The 24,569-nt window shown below is 42.4% G+C and overlaps 2 protein-coding genes across 6 annotated transcripts; one reads left to right on the forward strand and one right to left on the reverse strand.

The window, feature by feature from the left end:
• Positions 1-2,769: 2,769 nt before the first annotated feature.
• nktr (natural killer cell triggering receptor) lies at positions 2,770-17,990 on the reverse strand. 5 transcript variants are annotated; one of them, XM_076761818.1, is made up of 17 exons: positions 17,858-17,990; positions 15,820-15,898; positions 15,088-15,162; positions 13,713-13,820; positions 13,364-13,408; positions 11,875-11,962; positions 10,986-11,015; positions 10,387-10,532; positions 8,775-8,988; positions 8,415-8,585; positions 8,211-8,298; positions 7,557-7,705; positions 4,762-7,446; positions 4,486-4,575; positions 4,180-4,239; positions 3,633-3,734; positions 2,770-3,443 (listed from the first exon to the last, which is right to left on the reverse strand). In XM_076761818.1, exons 2-17 carry the CDS (start codon positions 15,875-15,877, stop codon positions 3,374-3,376), a joined length of 4,179 nt encoding a protein of 1,392 aa, XP_076617933.1. In that variant the 5' UTR covers positions 15,878-15,898; positions 17,858-17,990; the 3' UTR covers positions 2,770-3,373. The 5 variants fall into 5 exon arrangements, with proteins under 5 accessions (XP_076617933.1, XP_076617932.1, XP_076617931.1 ...); XM_076761817.1 differs by having other exon boundaries at positions 4,762-7,449; XM_076761816.1 differs by having other exon boundaries at positions 4,762-7,470.
• A 3-nt stretch (positions 17,991-17,993) lies between these two features.
• Positions 17,994-23,795, forward strand: sec22c (SEC22 homolog C, vesicle trafficking protein). Its single transcript, XM_076761822.1, has 7 exons — positions 17,994-18,248; positions 19,059-19,270; positions 19,421-19,584; positions 19,747-19,926; positions 20,056-20,174; positions 20,604-20,669; positions 20,772-23,795. Exons 2-7 carry the CDS (start codon positions 19,089-19,091, stop codon positions 20,970-20,972), a joined length of 912 nt encoding a protein of 303 aa, XP_076617937.1. The 5' UTR covers positions 17,994-18,248; positions 19,059-19,088; the 3' UTR covers positions 20,973-23,795.
• The last annotated feature ends 774 nt before the right edge of the window (positions 23,796-24,569 follow it).

Here is a 24,569-nt window from a genome sequence, read left to right on the forward strand (position 1 = left end):
GGAGCTCGGGGATCATATGGGCTTTTTGTCAGACGTTTTTAAAGGGACACGGTACTGTTTAGCGAGAGTTGCGAGACAGGCGCATTTCTTTGTACTGGACTTGGATTTTTTTTTTATTTTTTTTATTTTTTTGGCGTGCGCAGGAGGACTGGGAAGGACACTGAGCCATATGGCGCAAACCTGAGTGCGCTTCCTCTCACTGTGCGCTCCTGCAACCGTGTGACGTCACTCTGGCAGACAGATGCGGAGGTCAGGGAGTTCGTTCATTTCCCATGGTGCAGAAGTCATTGTAGTTTCATTTACGCAATGTATATGGTCAATGCAAGAACCACATGTCAGCACATCGTAACTTCTTGATGTCAAAATTCTCCACATTGACGGTTGGATGTGGTTGCATGTGCACGCAACCACAAAAGAGAGAACAATGGTAAATGGAAATTGAAGTTATTGTCTCACACTTCAATAAAAAAAAAAAAAAACTACTAACCTCCTCTAACCAGGGCCACAATAACCTGCTATGGGGCCCTTTGACTAAAATTAAACATGGGCCCCTATTAGCCCACACCCGGTTTTCCATTCTGTGCATGAGCAGATAATTATTTCTAGTTTTTTAGTGATTTGATTAATCACATTTTTTAGGAATATGCACAAACTGAAATAATAAAGGTGTTAAAACTAGATATTAACTCATGGCCCCTCCACATTATGTAATATGCAGGTGGCGCCCCTGTAATTTCAGATTGTGTTTTAGTGGTGCAAACAGTATTACAAAACAAACTAGGGCTGCAACTAATGTTTTAGTTCATTATTGATTCAGTTGATGTGATATAAGATAGAAAAAATCAGCCAATTATCACATTGGAAAAGCTGGAAGCAGCAAATGTTCATTTACTGACATTCAACTAATCATTTCAGCTGTCACACGAAACCTGGAGCCTCCTGAGGGTCTAGGACCCGGGGAAGTTGCCCACTTCGCCTGGTTGGTTCATTCAGCTTGTCTTGAACCCCCCTGCAGGATCCCCAGACCTGGCTGCCATTGCTCACGCCTGAGCAGACTGTATGGAGCAGAAGTCAATACGCTCATAACAAGGTTTGAAAAAAAAATGATCACAGGCCGGAGTGGGTCCCATTCATCATTTCATGTCCAGGACTCAGCCGAGCTCACAACATCAGTGTGGATACAGTCACTCGAGAGGCTAACACGAGTCTCAAGATATATTTAGCATTTAGTGGTTTTTAATTTAAGATACAGTCTCTGAACGTGTAAACAGGCTTGATATAGTTTGGAGCAGCAGCCAGAAAAAACGTTCAATATTTCATATCTTGTGCTGTTAAACTTTTCAGACAAGGAGAAACTGAAGAGGAGAGATTCAGTGAAAACTGAACCATCTATTTCCCCCCGAAGTGACAGCAGGCTAATGATTTTTCCACGTGAAACCTCAGGCATCGAACTCAAGTGAAGCCTCCACAGTCTGAGAGGAGCCTGAGAAAAATAAAAAAAATAAAAGAAATCCCATTTTCAAGTCATATAAAACACCTGCGCGTTAAAGAGGGTACTGTAGGACATATTTTGAGAGGGAAACATTCAAATCCTGAGGCACAAGCGACATGATGTCATCTGGTGAATCAAGTGTTTGCCTGTAAGGTTTGCTGAAAAAAGAAGAAAAAGTAAAGACTTCAGGCTGGTGGTTTTCAACCTTTTTGGCTTGAGTCACACATTATGACCTCAGTGTGGACATGAGCTGTAATTAGTTTGCATGTTAAAAAAAAAAACAACTAAGATTATAAAAGTTATATGGACACAAAGATTTTCACATGCAGACATTCAGACACGCTTAGACCTACAAACATCAGACAGAAAGATCTTTCCAAAAACCTCAAGGCTTATATTGAATATGGTTAACTATTGTTAACTGTGTTTTTCTCCTCAAATTGCTTCATTTGAGGGCTTTGTGAGGCCCAAGAGGGGAAAGTATGTAATATTTCTTCAAAAAAAAGACAAAAGTAAAAGAAAATGACAAAAATGCTTCATATTACCTCCCTGTCAGAATCAAATCTCTCTTCGTGTGCGGCACATGATGTATCCTGCTGCAAAACTGCATGTTTTTCACCACTTCTCTCAAGGCGGTTATGTGCAGTATTACACATCAGATTTGACTTGTGCCATCCATACAAATCAGGCCTGAACAGTGGACATATTCACCGCCTGCACTCCTGCACTTGCAGATAAAAACTGGACAGGCACCGTGGCAATTCAGCGGGGTCTGCATCTCATGGCCGACTCTCGGTTCTCCAGCATGCAGCTCACAAAAGCTCCCACGAGAGAGAGACAGCAGCTCACACACCAGCGCCGCTTCAAGTGTACGCAAATATTAGCAAGAAGGGGCCAAATTTTCAATTAGCTCTGAGAGTGATTAATTATTTAATAGAGTCGTTGCTCCCTTTTTTCTTATTCCGATGAAGTGCTGTGATCAGGGAGTGAAATCACAGTTGTGCATTAATCTGATTTTCTAATTGCGTCACATTTAATAGAAAAAAGAAAACTGCACTGATAGAAATATAATACACACACACTCAGGCCTGTATCTACCAGGACTGACATTATTGTGCAGCTCATTGGATTGATCTCACACTTAAAGACACACTGCAGTGAACTGAAAGGTAGATGGCGCCATTGCAAAGCTACAAATTCTCCAAATCCATTTGAGGGTAAACATTTCTGCCTGATCATCTAATGTACGCGAGGCGCAAAAACAAACAAACAAAGGCTGAAGATTCTGTAGTATTTATTAAACATTCATAACTGCTCGAGTAAAATCAAATACTACACTTTGACAACCGTTTTTAACATTCAAGATACCGTAATAAACCACAGAGACAAAAGGTTTTTTTTTCCATTGAACAATCCCGGTTTGCTGATCCTGAACTTAAGGCATCAGAACTGAGAGGATCAGACACTCAACAGTATGTATGACTGTACATTTCAGTGTATAAAAACACGTAGAAAAGGAGTACATAAATATACAATAATATAAAATATATACAGCTTATTTCTGATGTTATTTATCATAGATGGTTTTTATACCTCTAGGCTGCTCGAGTGGCCATGTTGACGCGACTCAGCCCAGATGTCCTCAGCTGTGACTGTGTATAAGCTCGTGACATGGTTTATTTATGTGCATTCAATGACAATGTTATGTAATGTCAGCTTATGTCGGAGGGACGTTCAGCACAGCGTCAAACTAGCAGCAGTAAGATGAAGACTTTCCTCTTTGAGCATCAGCTTCTGATCTGAGATGATAACAGCCAATGCCGTCGTGTGATTCAGTGTGCAGACTTTGTGGTTTTGTTCCCTCTCGGCAGACTTGACAGCTCAACTGTAACGACTGCTGCGGCTGTGACTTCTGCGCCTGGAAGAACTGCGACTGGAGGAGCGGTACGACCTGCGGGAGACAAGAGATGGCGGGCAAATATTTGGACCTTTCAGGGACGAATCAGATACGTATGCTGAGGCTGCATGATGAGCACGTGTCGGTGTTAAAGCTCAATCCAACACCGAGCCACAGGACGCAAAAGACAAAAGGTTCGGAGGTTGAAGTGAGACCTGCCACCATGTTGATTGAGTCTCTTACCGTGAGTGGCGGTCTGAGCTCCTGTAGCTGTCACTTCGTCGGCGACCTCGTCTCCTGCTCACACTCCGACTTCGACTGGAATAGCTGTCGTACGAGTCTGACCTGCGTTAACAGAGATGTTGTTTTAGGGAATATCTCCAGAATAGTGATTCACACAGATTTGCTCGGTAAAGACTGATAATGGGAGGAAAAGCCAAGTCCTGGCATCACTGATTTTATCACAGATGCACTGCAGTTATCTACATGGTGTCATGTTCAGAAGAATAATCTGTCTGTCTGTGAGCACAGATGTGACAAAGATCGATTGGTAACGCTGCAGTCTTACTCACTCAGCCGGGGTTTTTCATAATGAGAGGACTCAGACTATATGCCATCACAAGTGCTATATTGCTCCAAACTTCACATTAGTTTAAGAAAACTGGCAGGTGTAAAAATAATCTTTCAAACTCTCAGTTAATAATGCAGAAATCCACATCTGATTCCTAATTTTTCTGTAACAGATCAAACTGGATTGTGGTGTTTTAATCTGAATACGGTGTTATCAGACCTGGATCTCCGGCGGCGGTCATAGGAGCGACTTCTGGAATGACTTCTGCTGTACGTCCGACTGATGGGAGGGAGAAAAGACGCACAGGTTTGAAAGATTAATGATGTTAAAATACACAGAGGAAGAGTACAATGGAAAGTCTTTGGAAGGTTGTGTATATAGTGAAAGCATTTTTTAACATGGCCGAAACTGTTTCTAAGTCAAACATGGCTGACGTATAAAATGCTTTTAACTGAAAACACTCCCACACTAGGTTTCCCCACTAGGTGCCACAGCAGATCATGAAGTCGGTGTTTCAGGTTGTACCTGTGACTCCTGTAACTTCGATCCGTGCTGCTTCGAGAGCGTGACCGTCCTCTTCCACGCCTCCTCCTCCGTCGACTCCTGCTGCGGCTCCTAACAGAATCACATCATGCTATAAATCACATCTTACCTGAGCTGGAATAAATGCCTCGCATCCATCAAGTCTATCGCTTCGCAACAATCTTGATCTACGTCAATAGTAGCGCCTCCAGCACTTCTAAAGATTTACCGATGGTGCCCTTGTGCTCGTCATTTAATCAGCGTTGCTTGTTGTTTTACCTGGAGGAGGAGCTGGAGCTGCGGGATCGACTCCTGGACCTGCTGTAGGAGTGGGACCAGCCTCTGGAGCGGGACCGGTGGCTGGAGACGGAGCGAGACTTCCTAGATACGGATCTGGACTTCTTCTGGGACCGTGCACGGGATGTTCCCCTCGTCTTTGCCACCGACGGGGACCTTTCCTCGCTGGAGCTCTCCTGGTTCCTCGGCCTCTGGTTGAGCCGGGCGGTCTTGCGAACCTCGTCGAACAGAGATCCCGGTCGGACCCGGCTTTTGCTTTTTATCTCCATTCGTACTCCCTGCGTGTTGGAGGACTGGTTCTCTTGTAGCTGGAGGTTTTTTGTGGCGACGGGGGGCACGTTCACATTCTGTACAGCTGACATTCCTTTCAGAGGCCTCCATTTGAAATTGATGGCAGTGCCAGGAGGGTTGCCGGTGGCTGCTTCATCTTGCAGTCCAGCAGCGGTTGTTGTGGATGTAACAGATGGCTGCTCTTTGCCATGAGGCAAAGCTCTATCTTTACTTGCCATATCTGAAGACTTTGAGGTAGATTTTAGGGTTACTTCAGGGGCGTTGTGAGAGTCCTGTGTAAGTGGAGGTTCTAAAATTTCAGCATCATGCTCAGGGGTACAAATGTCCATATCATCGAACGACTCCTGCTCTTTGATGCTGGGTAAATTAGCACCGTTCCTGCTGGATGACTGAAGATGAGGTTCAGGGTGTTTTGCTCTCTGTTGACCTCTGTCTTCTTCTCTAGAAGGATTCTTGTTTAAAGAGGTTAAATGTTGCTCCTTTGCATTCATGGTGTCCACGGCAGGTCTTTCTTTGACGATGACGCCAGGACTTTGCTTCTCTCGTTTTGATTCATCTTCATCCTCCTCCTCTCCAAACTCTAAAGGTGGCTGCCAGTGAAAAGTCTCTTTGAGCTTCTGATGTTTCCTCTTGGATCGCTTTCCTTTGTCCTTACTGTGATGGGAGCTGCTTTTGTTCTCACTTCTTCTCTTGTGCTTGTGCTTACGTTTGGCCTTCTTCTTGCTCTTGTGCTTCTCAGGCTCTGCGGGTTTCTCAGGAGTTTTCTCCAACTGATCAGAAGCGGCGGTGGCGGTGGCGGCTGCGGTCTTCTGCACCACAGCGACCTCCGCCTCAGACGTCTTCCTAGAAGTCTCATAGTCTGATTCTGAACTGGCCTCCCCTTCCTCTTTTTCAGATATGGCCAAAGTCTTGCCAGTTATATTTTCAGAGTCACTTTCTGAATTCCATGCGGTGAGAGCAGGCAACTTCTTGTGAACAGCTTCACTGGACTGAACTGCTTGTTTCTGCTGTTTTGACAGGGCGGCAGTGTTGCTTTGGCTCACTTTATCGCTGTCACTATCCCATTCAGACCTGCTGTTAAAGCTCTCCACCGGCACTGAGCTGTGATGCTTCGTCTCTTGATCCTGTGAGCTGCCTCTCTCTTTTTTCTCCACAGAGCCACTTTTCTTCGAGACACTGATGTCAGGGCTATGATCACAGCCAGCCTTGCTCTCTGATTCAGACTGAGGATCTTGACTAGCAGGGAGTGAAATGTACTTATCTAAATTTTTTACTCTCCTCAGAGAGCTGTAATACGCCTTCCACTCCTTGTCTAGTGAATTCTTCTTTTTGTGAGATGTTTTCTGGGAGTTTTCAGAGTCTGATCTGCTGTAGGAGGATGACCTGCTGTTATACCGATAAGGGGATCTGGACCTGGACCTACTGTAACTTCTGCTCCTCGAGCGACTGTATGAACGGCTGTAGGACTTGCTTCTGGAGGACCTGCTGTGTGAGCGCCGGACAGGTTTGTGTACTTTGTCACCTCCAGACTCACCCGGCAGACACTTGGGTGTCACTGAAGTCTGAGCTTTTTCAGTGACGCTATCAGCAGCTTGTCCGGAGGAGGAAATGTTACTGGGAGCTACTTTAGCTTTAATTTCCTGAATATGGATGTAGGAGGGCTTCCAGGGCTTCTGACCAGGTTTCCAGCGTGAGGGTGGAGGACTGTCGCTCAGCGGGATCACAGGGACATTTTCAGGAGCTGGGACAGTGGGGAGTCTGGGGACAGGCAGGACTTTGCTGTCTGGAAGCTTGTCAGGCATATGGATCATGGCGTCCAGTTTGGGCTTACTGGCTTTCCTCTTTCTTGGGGATCTGGATGAACTCCTCTTTTTGGATGGAGACCTAGATCTGTATCTGGATCTTGATCTCGACCTGGATCTAGAATAGGACTGAGATCTGGATCTAGACAAAGACCGACTTCTAGACCTAGATAGGCTTCTGGACCTCGAATAAGACCTGGACCTCCCTCTAGATCTGGAATGACTGGACGTGTAAGATCTAGAGTAGGACCGCGAGTCTCTGAAAGACAGCGAGGACCGCCGTCTCCTCCGAGCTGACGAATGATGGTGATTCGAAGAGGAGCGGGAGGGAGAGCGGGATCTCCTGGACTTTCTTTCTGAAGACACCGACCTTTCACCCTCCGACCGGTGAGACTCTTGAGGCTTGGTCTTCGAGCTCTTCTTCTTGCTGTGCTTCCGTTTTTTGGCCTTCTTCTTGTGTTTGGCTTTCTTCTTCTCTTTCTTCTGTTGGCGGCGCAGACTGGATCTCTTAGAGCTTCGGTCTGAGGAGTGTTCTGCAGACCGCGACCACGCAGAGTCGCTGCTGTCGTCCCATCTGCTTGAGGAATGGTCATTCAATCTGTTAAGTCAAAAGATGCATGAAGCAAGAAAAAACAAAGAGCAAATCTGATATTCTAAGTTACAGAGTACAGTATGAAGACATACTTGTCTCCTTTGCTCCATCGCTCGATGCTCGGTGGCTGATAAACTTTGGTTCTCTTCATCTCTTCTTTCCAATGTGGCGGAGTTTCGCTGCTGCCACACTCCTCGACAGAGGTAGAGCGCGATTTAGACCTTGTGGGGGTGTGATATCTCTGCAACAAAGTTAAAATGCACTGATACTTCAAAGTACATTCATAAGAAAACATCAGAACTCTTCATAGAGCTCGCGGAGGCCGTGCTGAAAGACTGTTTGCCTTGAGCAACTTGTGATTTTCATAAAAATGCATATTAATGGCAAAAGGTTCTGCAGGCAGAAATGAGCATGGAGAAAACCAAAATTTGACGATTCTGGTCAAAGAAATAGATGTCAGTCAATTCTGTACAGCAATGATTTCTTGTAATCTACAAGAAAGTATAAGCATATTTTTCTTCTTTCCTTTCTTGTGAATCATCTTGCAACTCAGAAATGTTCACTTATGTGATCAGCTTGTAAAACCCAAGTAGAGTTCTGGTTAGTAGACATTATATTGTCCACTTGCAAATGATTTCCCTTGGAATTGGTCAAAGTGGATCAGGTAAAACTACAAGCGGACAACGACAATTAATACATAAACACCAAATCTGTCAAATGTCTGATTTTAGTTGAGGTGAACGTACCATCGTTCCTCTGCCTTTGATCTTCCGTCCAGACTTAGAGACAGCTGGTTTCTGGTCAGCTGAAAGAGACGTTTCTTCTTTCTCGACTCTGAAAAGATCAAATTTCAAAGTAAAGGTAGTTACATGAGTATTCGCTGTTTAATATGTAAGCCAAGACGTAGTCCAAGAAAACTCCATATAAATGAGGGCCAACTTAAAACTGACATCTCTGCTTTCTCTTCCTGCGATGGCATGTCCCGCCGCAACAGGAAGCGGTTCTCCGGCACCGGCGGGATTTCCTCTGGTCGGACGACAGGCTTCTCTCTCTTCCCGCTCTGCTCCTTCTCTCCATCCACTTCATTCTCGCCCTCCGGCATCTCTCTTTCCACAGGAGAGCTTCGACGACACGATGCAAAACAATACTTTGTTATGCAAAGAACCAACCTGTGTGTTCGGCCTCAAGGCTGACAATGAGTCATGTCAGTACTTTTTATACTTGGATATACTGATCAGCCTGGATTAAACATTTGAGACACGTGAGTAATCATATGAGCATGTAAAGATGTGATCATGAAGAACATCTACCTTTTCTTCGAGGACGTGATGTTCTTCTCCTTCTTTGATTCTCGCCGTTTCTTTTTGGACCGTTTACTCTTGGCATGTCTCTTGTGCTTGCGATGTTTGTGCTTTTCATCAGATTCACTTTCAGATTCCACCGAAGAGAACTGAGAGGACGACTCATCGGAACTGAGGGACGAGTCAGCAGAATGTGAAGTCCACTTCCTCTTGCCTTCCAGTACTGAAGTGAGAAACATAACAGCATGTGTCATTTAATTTAAAAATATGCTTATTTGTAGGAATACAGCACTGATATATTCAGCAACAGTTCGAAGGAAAGTTAAAATACCCTGAGTCATTTTCAGGGTGGTGTAACACTACAACAACAACAAAGGCTTTGTTTGATTCCTCTCAGTATGTTAGAGGCAATGAAAGCAAGCCTGGCAGAGTCAGGTGGGCAGATGCCAACTGGAGTCCACAGAGATCACCTCGCTGATCCTCATTAAACAGCAGATCAGGTTACACGCCCCGTACGAATGCCACTGGGGGAGAACGCTGGCATCAAAATGCCAACCTCTTACAGAATGAGCACAAAATATGACCCAGTTACAATCACAGGCAGCACACGTTATTCCCCACAGGAGACAAAAACAAAAGAGAGAATACAAATGGCATAAGACCCCTTAAAAACAACGGATAACATTTATTAAGCTTTTCAAGAGGAAGCAACACCAGCTGCCATACACACCTAACATTAAACTATATGTTAAATGTACAAAGATTCAAGCTGGAGGGGTTTTAATACAGCAGCAGGTCAAAAGTCTGATGATATTCTACAGTTTTCTTGAGCAAATCCTACAAAAAAGTATTACATGTGCCTCCAAAGCCTCATATAGTTTATTCCTCCTCTGCAGCATAGAGCTACACTGTTGTCCACAAAATATGATTTCTGTGAGTGCCACAGATGGGTTAGACAAGTCTGCTTTTGGCCATTTCATCAGGTTTGTTGACAATAAAACAAGCATGAACTCACAGTAGCTGCGACCACATGTGCGCATGCATCCACACGTTAATGCATTCACACACACAAAACCTCACAAACACTTGACCTCCTAGGCAAATTTCAGCCTCAAAGACAGAGAGTTGAGGTTGATGTAGGGTGTGCAGAGCTTTGTGGACCAATGGAACGAGAGACAGAGTCCTGATCACAGCTACAAAATGTTACTGTCCTCCAGACGCATCGTAAATGGATTTTAAGCTTTCATATTTTCTCATCTTGGTCAGAGAAAGAAAGGTGCTTCTTTCTCCAGTAAGACATCATGTGTGTGAATTGGTGTATAATTGATTTAGCAGACAAAGCTCCAGGTAAGAGGCTCAACTGTGGGAGGTCAACAAGAGGAAGTCTGGAAAGTCCAGTGATGCCTTCCACAAATGTCTACGACAACTGGTTCATGAGTAAGCAAAAAAAGCTCCTTTGGCTCCTAATGCACCTTTTTGTGACAGGCCACTCCCACTGCCGCCCCCCCATTTTACCTCCATGGCAAATTTCAGCCTCCTAGGATGTGGGCTGACAAACCAAAAGAGCTGCTGAAAATATCTGTAACCTTCCAAGAAAAAGCAGATCAGCCTCTGAACTTACCATCATTAGCGGACTTGGTGATAAGTTGTCCGCAGTCCATCACTCTGACATCGGCGTAGGGCCTGCTGGCTGAATCTGTCTTCAGCCCCTCGATCTTCTTTATCACTTCAAAGCCCGAGATGACGAGACCAAAGACGACGTGGACTCTGCGCAGAAGGAGACAAGATTGATGCCGGTTACCAAACAGCGGCCTGACTATGATTTGATCGTACCGTCTTCAAAGGCCCTGAAAATGTATTTTTCTCAATCAGATTCTTGATATGAGTGAAGGTATCCCACAAAAAAACACACTATTTCCTTCAGTTTTGGTTATTTCATATTTCTGTGTTTCTTTTTTCCCTCTGTGCTCCTCTGACTAGTTTGAGGTGGGTGGTGCTAAGTTGGAAAAAAAGGTGATGTTATGTACTTTCATGCATCGATCAGGTTTTAGCATCATTTCAATCCCAACCTGCCAACAGCTGACAATCAGATATGATCAAACTACATCCATACAGTCATAATGAAGCAAGTTAGCCAAGTTTTGGATCATTAAACTAGTAAACTAGTACCTTGATTGTTTCTTAAATAGTAACGACTTGAATATAATGATGAGATTTTACCCGTCGAGATGAGGGGCCGTCTTGGTTGTGCTGTTTGCGGAAAATCCAGCAAAGAAGCCGAGGAAGGTCGACCAACGACAGTGGACGAGTCATGAGAAAAGTAGAAAGAGAAGGAAAAGAATGAGAACTAACAGGCAACTTCGACAAAGCGCGGATGCTACTGTACCACGGGAAAAACGTCAAAACCGAGAAAAGTTACAGAATTTGAAAGGCCACCATTTGATTAATGATATCTGAATGCAAATCAATTTAGAAAACACTTGTAAGTTTTGGCCGTTGAATTAAAAACAGCCACCAACAGGCAATGAAAAGTGTGGGCGATCAATTTGGAACATCCAAAGAAAGACAGACTGTTGGATTTCCACCTCTACGGATCAAGAGTTTTTATTCATGTGGGACATGTCTAACTTTGTGGCAACAACCCGTTTTTCCTGATAGAGGAAGTCTACAAAGCCAAATAACCTCAAGCCACATGTGAATATCGTTAAAACACATCCAAAATAAACACTGTACTCTGCAGAATACTTGCAAATACAAACTACTGAATGATAAATACAGTCAGGAGAAGAGAGAGAAACACAGCCTTGGAGACACATTACCTTGGAAGAGCAGGATGCTAGAGTTTCTGTAAATTTTACACAAAAAATGGCAAGAGAAAAAATGTAACACATTTGTAGGTAAAAAAAGAACGAATCCATGTTTCTCTGCACTTTGACATCTAACTGCACACAGAGAGGGGATTGTTGACGTTCACACTCAATGACAAATTCTACTCTACAGTTTCAAAACAGAGAAAGGGACAGAAAGCAAAAAGCATTCAAAAAATCAAATAATGCAAGTAGAGTTATTAAAAGGTGCACAGGGATGTGATTTACTTAAGGTTACTCACATGAAGAACTGTGAGCCGTTGGTGTCCTTCCCACGATTGGCCATCGACAGCAGGAAGGCTCTGTCGTGTTTGAGAAGGAAGTTCTCATCTGTTGGGAGCAGAGAAAGAGGGGTGGAAGTCTCACAGCACGTTCTCTGATACGCGAGAACGGAAATATTCAGGGAAGAACAGGACAAAAGGGAGAATTTTTTTAATCCATCAGACCTAAGCACTGCCTCACCAACCAGTCCTTCCATAAAAGTCCTGCTTCGTGAAGGTTTTCTTTGTGACTTCTCGTCCTTTTCTGAAGTGCCAAACTGGCTTTGTTCGATTTAAAATATTAACTATCACTCTCACCGTGCTGCACGGAACAACATATTGATTTCCATTCACTTAAACTTACTCAATATCAATGATTCATGCCTTTCTTCTAATCAAGGTTACATTAACATCATGGAGCATTTTTGAGCAGGGATCATTTAGAAAAGTCTCTGTGATGGTGGATTCAAAGAGGGCCCAATAGATTTTTGAGACTGGTCGTAAAGTCTCCGGCAGATGATTTTTAATTCACTATAAATACTAAATGAGCGTAAAGCAAACTTGTGGAATGCTTTGGAGAATTGGTCCACAGTGGAAATTGAGTAAAATATGAAAAGAAACTCAAATTATCCTTCAAATATTAAGACAGCAGACGTCCCAGGCTATATCTGAATAGTTATTTGACTACACCTAGAATGAAAGTCATGCTGAACAGTCATAAATATCATCAAGCAACTTGCATACTGAAACATAAAAGTAATTTTGAAAACACAAACAGTATAAACGCTTCCCAATGCCTACGTCTTTACTTCATCTACAAACACTACATGCTTGTTGCGAGGCTGATTATTGCCACTGTGGTGATCTATGAGTCTTCCTATTGAGCAGACAAACGTGCAGTCGGCATCTGACTACATATCATGGCAGTCATATGGCTATAAATACTACATATGGAACATTAGTAATGTGAGCAGCCCCGAGGCTTTGGGTGGGTCTAACAGGGAGGCTGCCTGCATAGAAAATCCTTTAACATCCCTTCAGCACAAATTTGCACTTGCACCATTGCAAACATTTGCACTGGTTTAACTGAGAGAGGAAGGTGGTGGGGACAATGTTGACATGGTGTTACTGAGCTGTGTACATCTCTTACCTTCTCATTTTGCAAAAGACCACTCTATAAATAAAAGAATATGTTGAAAATTTTAGGCAGGAAGATTGTAGCTTTCAATAAAGAGAATGCCTACTCTCCATGCTGATTTGATAAAGCCTACAACTGTTACTAAATAGAGACAGCACTATACAATGGAAAAGTGAAGGTCAACTGAGCCATATGTAGGAAAATTCACAGGAAATCCATTATTACCACAATAGGCACATGCAACATTATGCTCATGCAAAGGTGGCTAAGTCTCATGAGTGCTCAGATAAACATTTAGGGACTGCTGATTAGATCATTTGACATTGCCATTACCTTCAAAGTAGCCACCGTATATGGACTCTCCTCCTCTTCCATTTCCTGTTGAGATTAAAAGGAAAATGATTGAGACCCAACTTCTTTACATTCAATCACACAAAACATTTTCCATGTTGGTTTTTGTTGTAAATATTAGCTGTGAAAACATGCTAATCGTCATTATTTAAGTGAATTTCCTTCCCTTTCACAGAAGCAGTCTTTCACTCATTGTCAGTGGGTTTTATATAAAAATGGAGCCAGCAGTTGGGGGAAAAAGGTGGAGTAGTAGGCTGTCTGACTAAATTCAGTCAATTTGACTAAACACACACTTTAAAGCGAACAAGATTATACATTAAGATATTATTACCTTCTGTGAAGTCGCCTCCCTGGATCATAAAGTTCTTAACAACTCTGTGAAATGTGGAGCCTTTGTAGCACAGCTTTTTCCCTGTGATTTTGCCAGTTCCCCTTTCGCCTGTAATGACATGTATGTTAACGGAGCTCTTGTCAAACACAAAACATTCGACAGACCTTCTACTGCGTGCAGCGCTTTCAGTGCGTACACCAGAGGGCTTGAGGTGCCAAGAAATGTTAGTCTTGAACGTTGCCACATGGAGTTTAGTCTACATGAGGGAATGAAACCACAGTTGGGGGAACAGGGGTTTCAATAAACGAGATGCCTTTGTTCAGGCATCCCGTTGTTAATACCCTTACACAGGACGGCAGAATTCATTAAGAAATCTTCCACTGGGGTGATACTGGCAGGGGACAGAATATTGGCCCAAAGCTATTACCCTCCAGGATTTCCTTTCCCCTGGGGTGAAAGGAGACGTGGAGGCAGAGATTTCATTCGCTGATGTGTTTAAGGGTGCTTTCAGAGGACAGAGGGCTGGCTGTTCAAATGGGCAGCTTAGGTTGCTAATCTTCTAGCATTCTGCTTCACTGGCCTCAGCATTGTTCCAAGGGTCTGGTATCTAATGGTGTGAGCCGATCCCCTCCGAAAAGGACACATTAGACACTTTGAAAAACCACAGCAAACTGCCCAGCTGAATGGTGTATGTTACGGTCTTATGGTTAGTCTGGTCAGTCTGTTCCCTTTCCCGGACATACTGACCATCTCCCATGTCTGCCCTTGGCAGCATCACATTCCTGTTGGCCAGGTGAAAAATGAGAGGGAGGATCGATCTGCAGTCTGTTTGCAGATTAATGGCCATCTCTCAGCAGACCACCACTACTCCAGTACAGAGTGTTCTACACAGTGGGATGACATTTCTAGCGAGACAGAGCAGGACCCCTTTACTCCATCTGTCACTTGAGAATTTACACCGTAGCCACAGCTCCTATTTCTCAAGGTATCAAATGAAAAATAAGGGGTGTGGAGTGCAATATTCTTATTTTTTTAGCTACTCATCATGATCGTTTGTAAGGTCGAGACAGGAAAGATTAGAAAGAATCTGACGTGAAATGCCACAAGGAACAGACATGATTTAAACCTAAAAATCATCACTGTGTGGCAGGTGACCTGTCGACTTGAGCCACCAGTAAATCCCCAGTGTCTCTGCTTGACAACTGTTTTCACATTTTGGAAATGAGTACAACAATACTATATTTTGCACTTGTCAATTGTACATCTGAGAGAGCAAACAGACCAGTTTCATGCTATGCTCTCAAACAGGTTTTCTCATACAATGAAATAAAAAGCAGGCAGGGTATAGAGAGAAATGTGACTGAACATTACTCACCAGTGCACAAAGAGAGAAAGTTTTTGCATGTCTTGGGACAAATATCCGAAAAAAGTTGAAAGACTATGCGCCCAACTATGAAACACAAAAGAGAAAAATATTAGAAAGTCATATTGAAGCTGCTAAAAACTAGAAATGTTTAACGATATGAGGCATCGACAATAATTAACAGGCCAAGGATGCAATTAAGAGTTACAAGTAGCCTGAATGTTACTACAATTCACACATTTAATTGGATTCCAACACTCAGAAAAAGCCTGTGGTGAAGCTCAGGCATTGTAGAAACTTTTCCAGAGCTAGAAGCAAGTCTGACACTATTCTTATGAGCATGAAAGAGGCTTTGTTTTGTACCTCCGTGTCCAAATATGAGTCAAATACATGTATTTAACCCAAGGCCACTAAACTTGTCTGCACATTCACATCATCTGTACAAAGTTCCTGCTTGAAAAGTACACAATGCTAACAGCTTCTCAGGGCTTGATTTCAATACAACCATTCAGTACAGACAGTCCCTAACACAGAACCAGTGCACCACTGGGTGATCCACGCTCACTCTGTGCAACCGAATAAATATCAATCAAAGGCTGCGAAGCTACAAAAACAAACTACATACACACACACAGCGAAAAATCTTTATTAATGATGTCAGTTCAAAGTACTCGACTATGAAAGTGAGCTGTTTACACATCCAACCAATTCTCATACCGCTAAACTGATTTTAAATTCTCTTACCTGGCTCCCGGTTGAGCTCCACATCAAAGTAACACTGAGGGCAGTCTTTCACCCCCATTGTGATCAAAGTCCGGGTGACCTAAAATGCAGAAAGAGTACGAAAAAGCTAAGCAGGCTAAAATAACGAGACTGCCTTCTCTTAAAGAAGAAGCAAGCGCCTCGTTCAGGTTCCCCTTTCATCTGTCAGTGTACAGTATATTTAGCAGAGTGCTGGAAAGCAATGTGGCGACTAAACGACAGCGAGGGAGGATAGAGACAGAGAGGGGAGGGGGGGGAGAACGATGGGAGGGGAGTGTGACAGCGAAGTCTATGGGGAAATGGACCGGCTATGTAAATCCAAGCAGAGCACAGCACAGCTTCCTGCCAGTACTTTTTTAACTGTTTCCACTGTCCTCTTGATGTCAGTGTGTGACAGATTACAGACACTGAAACATCAAAAACTGCTGCTACTGCTGGTCAAGCACAGAGTGAGAGCAGGAATGAGCAGGAATATATCTTCAAGGTGTGTCTGAGGACTGTTTGTTTGAATGTCTGTCTCATGTTAGCAGGAAGCCTCAATAACAGTGTGAGCAAACACCAGTGATGGTGCCATACCTCACAATGTTTACCCTTCATTAAAATGATTAGGAAATCATGGCACCATGTTTCCAAAACCCTGCCTCGACTTGTTCAATGCCAGTACTCCTCTACTATTGCACAAAAAAGTCAAGAAATGTTTGTTAATTACAACTAAAAACCAGAGTTTGGTCTGTTTGTGTGCACAAGTTATGTATTAGACTAACACATCTGCCTTGACAGACACTGTTTTGACAGTAAGGAAAGTGAAAGACGCAAAGATAACAGAGCTTCCGATAATCTGTCAGTAACATCTGGGTTTATCAAATATATTTTGCATGGTTTCAACCGCATATCAGTCAGAAACTGCTGAGTCACTGTGCTGATATCTATCAACTATCACCTAATATGGTGTGTATGTGTGTGTGGGGGGGCAATAGTTCAACAAAGGGGACAGCAGAGGACAAGCATTACTCTCCCAGCCCTAATTTCAGGCGACTGATAGCAGTGAACCAAAGGAAGGAGATAAGGCTCCACTCTATTAACACACTGATCAAGCAATTGTAGTGCAGCATGAAAGGGCAAGCTCTCAAGTACAGTCATGCATATGAGGAAGACATTTTTACAACTTAAGCAACGTGCACACTTATTCACAACTAATGTAAAATAATCTACAATGCAGATGAATTGTACTGCATTCACAAATCAGATGAATGCAAACTGTCATAATGTTATTACTATTATTCTAATCCACCATATTCTAGTCTATACAGCAGTCTGTGCGACCCTTCGTTTCACCTCCCACTGCTGACAGGAATGCATACATTCATAGCCAATATCATGTTTCAAACCTCTGACTGTCTTTGAAGGACCGTCAGATTGTAAATCTATATATAGACAGCAATAATCGGCTGTCTCGAAAGTATGGAGTATTTTCAAGCCCATTTAGTAGAATAAATTAGAGGTAACGATATGAGCTACATGCCCTGCACGTCATGAGGATCACAGCAGCTAATGAGCCTGATAAATTATTTAAACGCAATCAAAATACAGACGTGACGGACCACAAATAACATCTTTGTCATCACAACCAGGAACTGATCATCACAGAGTCTCTTAACAGTAACTATTATCTGAGGTTACCCCACGTATGTCCACATTCACGACATTTCACGTTTGCTGGCCGTCAATACGGTACACATTTTGCTCAAGCGTTGCCGGTTTTGTCTGAAACCAAACAACTGCCAGACAAACCACGTCCAGGGCAATAACACAACATACACGCATGGCCTAGCTACACCGCTAACAACAGCTGCGTTTACATAAACGTTTGCAAAATGGTTGAGCTAGCAGCTAGCTAGTGGTCAGCTAAAGTTAGCTTGTTCTCGTTAAATCTCTCTCAGGCACAATTACTTTCCACATTTTCACGTAACGATGAAAATGAGAAGACAGGTCATCCAAAAATGAAGTGGACAAAACTAACCTTTGTGCAGTAGCTAGCCAGGCAATTAGCTAGTCACTGACGCCGACAGTAAGGAAGCGTTAACTTCACTTTTTAGGGAAGAGGATGGTTAACTCCGGCTGTAGTAGCATTTGTGTCCCTCCCGCCTTTCCGTAGAAGATTTGTTGTGGTTTTGCTGCAACAGGAAGAACATTGCAAGTTAGCTCCGTGGCTAATTTTAATGTAACTGCTCTCTTATATGTTATAGCAGGTTATTTACATTTTCTCTATGACTCGCTGGTTGTAGAAAGCATGCGATTGCAGTCGTAACACGCATCTGATATGATGCTGTAGCGTTAGTCAGCTAGCGTCAACCCAACGTTACAGGAGCGAAATAAGACCCAAGGTGCAGCATGAAACCCCTGATAATGAGGTAAGAAGTAAGGCGTTACTACACGTACAGAAATATACACAGCAAACTTGAACACATTTTTCCAAGTTGCACGTAATTGAGCAAGAGACTGCAACTATGTACAAGTCTACGCAGTTAATAATACACAGGCATATAGTCATCTATATGTACACCTGCTAAAACTAATGCGGCCTAAAGAACAACAGCTCTGCATTAAAATCCTTCATGAAGAGTTTATCGTTCAGTTGTAGTCAAAACTGTTTAAAGTTGAGAGAGTATAATTTCAATTTGTGCTGAAAGTGGAGCTGTAGTCTGTGGAGCTGCTGGACTGTGCTGCATTAGTAATAGATGTTTGTAATATGGAGGTTGCTCTCACTGATACAGACAGAAGTGTAAGAAATGCCTCATAGAATAACTCAATTTAACAGACCTCGAGCCTTTAACATGAACATAAAGTAAGTCAATAGGTAGTAAATAAATCTGCAGCAATTAACAATTAAAATCAATTCATCTTTTAAGTCATTGTCAGGTAACAAAAAGCTGAAAAGGAAATCCTCAGTTGTAAATATTTGCTGCTTCTCTTTGTTTTTGTTTTTGTTTTTGTTGTTTTTTTTGTTGTTTTTTTGACATAATGAACAGAATTATCACTGTTAGTTGTACAAAACAACACAAGACATGTCAGGTTGTGTTTGAGGGGCTTGTGAGGAGCATTTTTGACTATTTTCCGGCATTTTTATAGACCAAAATTAATCGATTATTTGAGAAAATGATGTAGTTGCAGCCTAACACAGTCATACTGATGATCTGATCTTCCTCTTGGCCCCCCTGTAGGCAGTGCGTTCTTCATGGACCCCGTGGATCATGTCTCTGATCCTGTTTGCCTTTGTGGTCCGGGTCAGGGATGGACTCCCCCTCTCAGCCTCCACAGACTTTGAACACAACCGAGAGCTCCAGGAGAGGAAGCAGCAGCTCAGGACCATCAGCAAGGCACTGGCCCGTTTCCCCGACAGAGGGACGGTCAAGGGCCAGGAGCTCAACATATTGTAAGGATTCAGGAACCAAAGCAGACGGTCTCAGTTACGCTCTCTGGAGCTGCAAAAATAACACTGTCCATTTGCTCACAGGGGCATCCGTGTCACACTGCGTCAGGCTGTTTGTTTACTAAACACCTTTTTCTCCTCTCACCTGTTCAGCTTCGTCTCGTCTGAGGGTGTATCCTACATGACCGTGTGCCACGGCAGCCTCCCCGTTGCTAAAGCCTTCTGCTTCCTGGAAGATCTGCGCTGGGAGTTCACGGCAGGCTTCAATAGCTCTGTTGTCGCCTTGGCAAACAGGCCGTATCCATTTTTGGAATTTGGTGAGTAGGAAGAGAAATTTTGTCATCTAGCTGTTGGGGTTTTTTTCTGGAGGGAGTTTTGCTTTGAATTGAAAAATGATGTGTCCAATGGCAAAGCTCATTTGTTTTGATGCTGTGAACTGAAACCAAATGCACACATTTAACCTGATTTTCTACTGACAGACAGCAAAATTCAGAAGCTGAAGCAGCAGTACAACCAGAGCGGTGGTCCGGCCCTGGAGGTGACATTGGCGGAGGTCCAGGAGGATCTGAGGATCCACCCACCACAAGTCATTCACTTTGATGAAGTGGAGCTCACCAACGGCATTGCAAATGGGCACATGGAGCAAGCTCCTGGATCGGGTGAGACTGTTATATGACAATAAAGAAGACAGCACGACTGTGAATTTTGCGTCTGTATGGCAGAAATGAGGAAATGTGTTTTAGTGTTTTTCACTAATTTTACCACTTCTTTCTTTTGTTTATTGTCAGGTCAGAATGTAAGACTCGAGCCAGTGACGGCGCCAGGCATCCTCTCGCTGGTCCTAAATATCATGTGTGCATCATTGAACATAATCCGTGGTGTTCATCTCATAGAGTACACATTCCAGGTATGTGCCAGAATCCAATCACAGATACCTTTAATACACCCGAAAAGGAGTCCAGCACGTTGATGCGCCATAACTTGTATTTCATATTACATGAAAAATATTGTGAGAAGAGCTATACTACTGCCTTCTTACTTGCATAACGAAGCCATTTGTTATGTTAAGTTGGAGATTTCATTCAGAAATAGTCATGAATAAGCTAACATTAATTAAAGATATGCTGAGCCGGCTGAACTGGCTGCTGTTCATTAGCATTTTGCTGTGAAAGCAGAGGTTTAATAATGATGAGGTCTGCAAAAAACTGCTAAATTGCCACTCTTGTGAGAATTACCTCTAATCTGGAATAACTGTCGTACATTTTGAATTACGTGGACTTTTACCCGACTGATAATTTGCTGCTTTGTTTAATTTCACTCCTTTCTCTGTGTGCAGGATGATTATGAAGGTATGGGGAATGTTGTGGCGTTTCTTCTGGCGTTCGTCTGCTGCGTGTTTCAGGTAAATTTAGTTCACATTTTCAGCACAAACCTGCTCACTACACACCGAAACCACCCACATCACGCTCTTCGTGACGCTCTTCTCCCTTTCTTGTGTCCACAGTGCCACCTCTACCTGTTCCACTCATCTCTGAAGAAACACAAGTCCTTCACTCTGTTGAGTGTGATCGTCCTATGCAACCTCTACCTGCTCGGCCTGAGGAACCTGTGGCAGCTGATCTTCCACATTTCAGTCGCCTCCCTCTCCACCCTCCTCATCCTCACCCGCAAACTCCAAGACAGAACCAATGACTGCGGGGTCTGAGGAGCAGAGGACAGTTTATTGTGCTGCACCTCTCACAGCTCCAGGTGAGAATGACGGGGAAGCAAATGATCTACACGAGCTATGAAGACGTTGTTTGGATTTTTATCAAAAAACATTGAATTTTGTGTCATCATGGAAAGTTATAATTGCAGATTAATATTTTCTTGTATTCAGTATGTACTTGCACTTTGTGTACATTGTTTCCAAGACTGTAAAGGGCATACAGTGAATGCAGTTATTTCTGGTTAACGTTGAAAATAACACCGTAAACAAATACTAACAGAACGGAGATGTCTCTTTTAGAAACTCACTGATCAGTCTTCGTCCGTGCCATCCTGCCCCCAAAAGCTGATGAAGAAGATGTGGGGTTTTTTTTCTGTCAGAGTTGCTGACCAAAGCTTTTCATGTAGAAACAATCATTTTTCTCACAGCCCAAACTGTCGAAGCTGCTCATGCTTGCGATGATGTAATGAAGATGCATTTGTGCTCACATTCAGCTGCTGCCACAGGCCCCTGATTATCTTTGCAGTTTACGACACGAGGTGACAGTTCATGACTACTGCAGACATTACATTCAGCTGTACTTTTGAAATGGCTGATAAGCAGTAATACATCAATTATTTAGTGTAGTTTGATTTAAAGGGCCAGTGTATGAGATCGAGGGGGATCTGTTAGCAGAATATGGCAGAAAGGCAATATAACATTTCTGAGTATATTTTCATTGGTGGAGAATCACCTGAAAATAAGAATCATTGTGTTTTTGTGACCTGCCATGTTTGTACAGCAGCCCAGAATGGACAAACTAAACACTGGCTTTATAGAACACCTTTCGGTTGTTCCCAGGTTTCGTAGCCACCATAGGCTCTCCGACATGATTGCAAATGTAGGGCTCAGTGAGGGCTATTCAATCGGTTGCAATCTGCAATCTCGCCACTAGATGTCGTTAAATCCTTCACACTGGACCTTTAACATCAATGACCATCAAGCAAAGCAGACAATGCAGCTGTTTTCCATTATTTGCTCATTAGCTGAGAGTGAAAACCTAGTGCAGAGGTGTAAACGTAGAGCTGTGGGTTGTTTTATGCCTTACTGTGTTTGTTTAATTGTGTTGACTTATATATAGATACACCGGCAAGTGCTCACCTAGTTATTACAAAGGTTCAAATGTAAGGGCTCCATTACGGGACGACTTAATGGAAATCACGTTCTGTCCTGAGGGACAGTCTTGTAGTCGTGTAAGGCTTTATGTCATATTATCTTAGTATTTTCAACAGTTTGTGATCAAAGCGCAGTTTTTTCACATCGACTCCAGTTTAAATCCATTTATACGATCAAAGCAAATTTAGATATTTCAGTTTGTTTCTTCTTTATCTACTGATTTCTGTTTTTTTTTGTTTTGTTTTGTTTTTTTTTTTAATGTAAACTGCGGGTAAGAATATGACAGCACTGATTTTGTGGGTAAAATAGTTTTGAAGTTTGTTGGAAAAAAAATTGACTGCACTCTTTAGAGGTTTAGAAGTTTTTTGTGTCGGTCTTGAATGTGTTGCATATCGGGTTCAGCTGAAATGATATTTATTTCCTGGGTTATGTTAACTTGGTTGATTTTTTTTTTTTTTTTTAATTCTCCCTTTTTTTGATGTTTTTGTCTGTAGTTCTCAGATTATTAGAAACCTAGAAGTCATATAGTTATAATCTGTTTCAATATGGAAACATAGTAGTGCTGCTAATTAACAAGGCTTAGTACGAGTCTCATTTTAATTAATTTTTTTTAATATTTTGTGGTTTAAGCTTCTTAGACATTCAGTTTTTAGTAGCTTAAGAGTTGCACTAAAGTCCGTTAAGCAAAGGAAGGAATTTATTAATTAATAGTGTTTGTCGGGCAGGAAGGGTTGTGTTCATTTCATTAAACATTTTCCCTTTTACCAAGAAAGTTCAGGGGAATTTTAAAGGAAAACGAAAAGGTTGCATCTCATCCGACAATCCACACGTCCTTCCCTGTGATGCACTAATGGTTTGGAAAAGTCACGTTTAGCTTGTGGCTTACAAAGTTTACAAAACGTGAGGAAATTCAGATGTTTTCACTGGAAGCATAGCTGCAGGTGACACAGTGGAGGATTTCATTAACACAGTTTCAGTTCGTTCTCCAGTGAGCAGCCTTTCGATGTTGTGTTCAACCACATGACCGAGGAGTAAACTCTTTAAATTAGGTTTTCTTGGACAGTAAATTTGACAGAGTGTTGTGGTATTGTTTAATGCTGCGTGGTATTTTCTGTACAGGACATTGGTGATGCTGTAAGCGTTTACTCGCTCACCATTTCCACTGTAGACTACGAGTTGTTGACCAAATGAATTGTAAAATAATGTCACCACAAATGTTCTAAAGATGCAGAACCAAATAACGTGGAAGATCTTTCAAGACTTGAAATGAAAAATGAAGGAATTGTGTTGATTATGACAGTTTAGAACCTACAGTTGAAACGCGTAGCAGCGTTTTCTTTAAAGTTTTAAGTAGATTTTTTTCTTTCATTGACTGCTGAAGTCTTCAGAAAGGGTTTGAAAATCATTCAGGTTCAGAATTATGTTTAATGGGACATTTTCTTTATGTTGTTTGATACAGAACGCGGCAGAGTGAAGTCATTTGTATCTAATTGGACTCATTTATGGTTGATTCAGTGTTTTTGTGGCTGCAACCTGTTTGTAATAATGGGAAGAAATGTAACAATGTCATTCAATGTAACTGCCAAATACACTGATGATTACAGGGCTTTATGTTTTTCCTGCGGTGGTAAAACTGACAGTTCATTAATAAACAGTGTCTTTTTTTCCACATGTGGCTCTTTGATGTGTCCCAGCAGTGATGTTTTATTACCTTGATTATTTGGCTCATTTTCCCTTTATGCCACAAAGCTTAATGCTGCATCCAGTTAAGAGTTTTAATGTATGAGCCTGCATCAAAAGCAAAACAGGATAGGAAGAAACAAAACTATGAATATTAAATCAATTTAATTGCCACAGCAAAATAAATTTAATGGTTGATTTTTCTCATATGACACCAGATGGAGCTCTTTCACAATGCACTGATCGGCATCTGTGTCAGAGATGTGCTCTGGTTAGTTGTTGATTGTATTTATTAATATACGTCTTGCCGCAGCCTTCGCCCATAGTAGATTTATGTTATGCTTCTTGTGGATGAAAGTGTTCTGCAGCCCAGAGAGAAGAATGTTTAACAGCATTGATACGAGTACACTCAAATAATGTAGTTGTAATTGCTCATTCATGAGACACTGTCAAGTCTGGCAGGAAAGGTCACAGAATATGAAAATAAAATGCAGGAGACACTTAATCAGTTTGTTCAGTGGCACAATTTAGCGCTTGTGGAAATAATCCAGTTGCTCCGTCAGACCCTGATCTGACCTTGATTCACATAGATCAGAGTAAAGTTTTAAGAGCTGGAACAGTAAAGTGCATGAACCTCATCCACACCCTGCATCAGATACGAAGTTTGTGTTTTTATTTAAAGTCCAGATAACTATTCGTGTTCTCATTTCACCAGTCATGGAGGAGTTTTGCTCAATGATAGTTCGAGTAGAGCTTTAC

Source organism: Chaetodon auriga, chromosome 21 (assembly GCF_051107435.1).
Source record: "Chaetodon auriga isolate fChaAug3 chromosome 21, fChaAug3.hap1, whole genome shotgun sequence".
Lineage (NCBI taxonomy): Eukaryota > Metazoa > Chordata > Actinopteri > Chaetodontiformes > Chaetodontidae > Chaetodon > Chaetodon auriga.

What these genes read in the sequence shown, in the direction of transcription:
- nktr (XM_076761816.1), bottom strand. Translation starts at nt 15,877, where the DNA reads ATGGGGGTGAAAGACTGCCCTCAGTGTTACTTTGATGTGGAGCTCAAC. An exon ending in GGAGCTCAACCGGGAGCCAG is followed by an intron (nt 15,163 to 15,819) that starts GTAAGAGAATTT and finishes TGTGTTTCATAG; the next exon opens with TTGGGCGCATAGTCTTTCAA. An exon ending in ATACGGTGGCTACTTTGAAG is followed by an intron (nt 11,963 to 13,363) that starts GTAATGGCAATG and finishes TGCTCCCAACAG; the next exon opens with ATGAGAACTTCCTTCTCAAA.
- sec22c (XM_076761822.1), top strand. Translation starts at nt 19,089, where the DNA reads ATGTCTCTGATCCTGTTTGCCTTTGTGGTCCGGGTCAGGGATGGACTC. An exon ending in GGCCAGGAGCTCAACATATT is followed by an intron (nt 19,271 to 19,420) that starts GTAAGGATTCAG and finishes TCACCTGTTCAG; the next exon opens with CTTCGTCTCGTCTGAGGGTG. An exon ending in TCGTCTGCTGCGTGTTTCAG is followed by an intron (nt 20,670 to 20,771) that starts GTAAATTTAGTT and finishes TTGTGTCCACAG; the next exon opens with TGCCACCTCTACCTGTTCCA.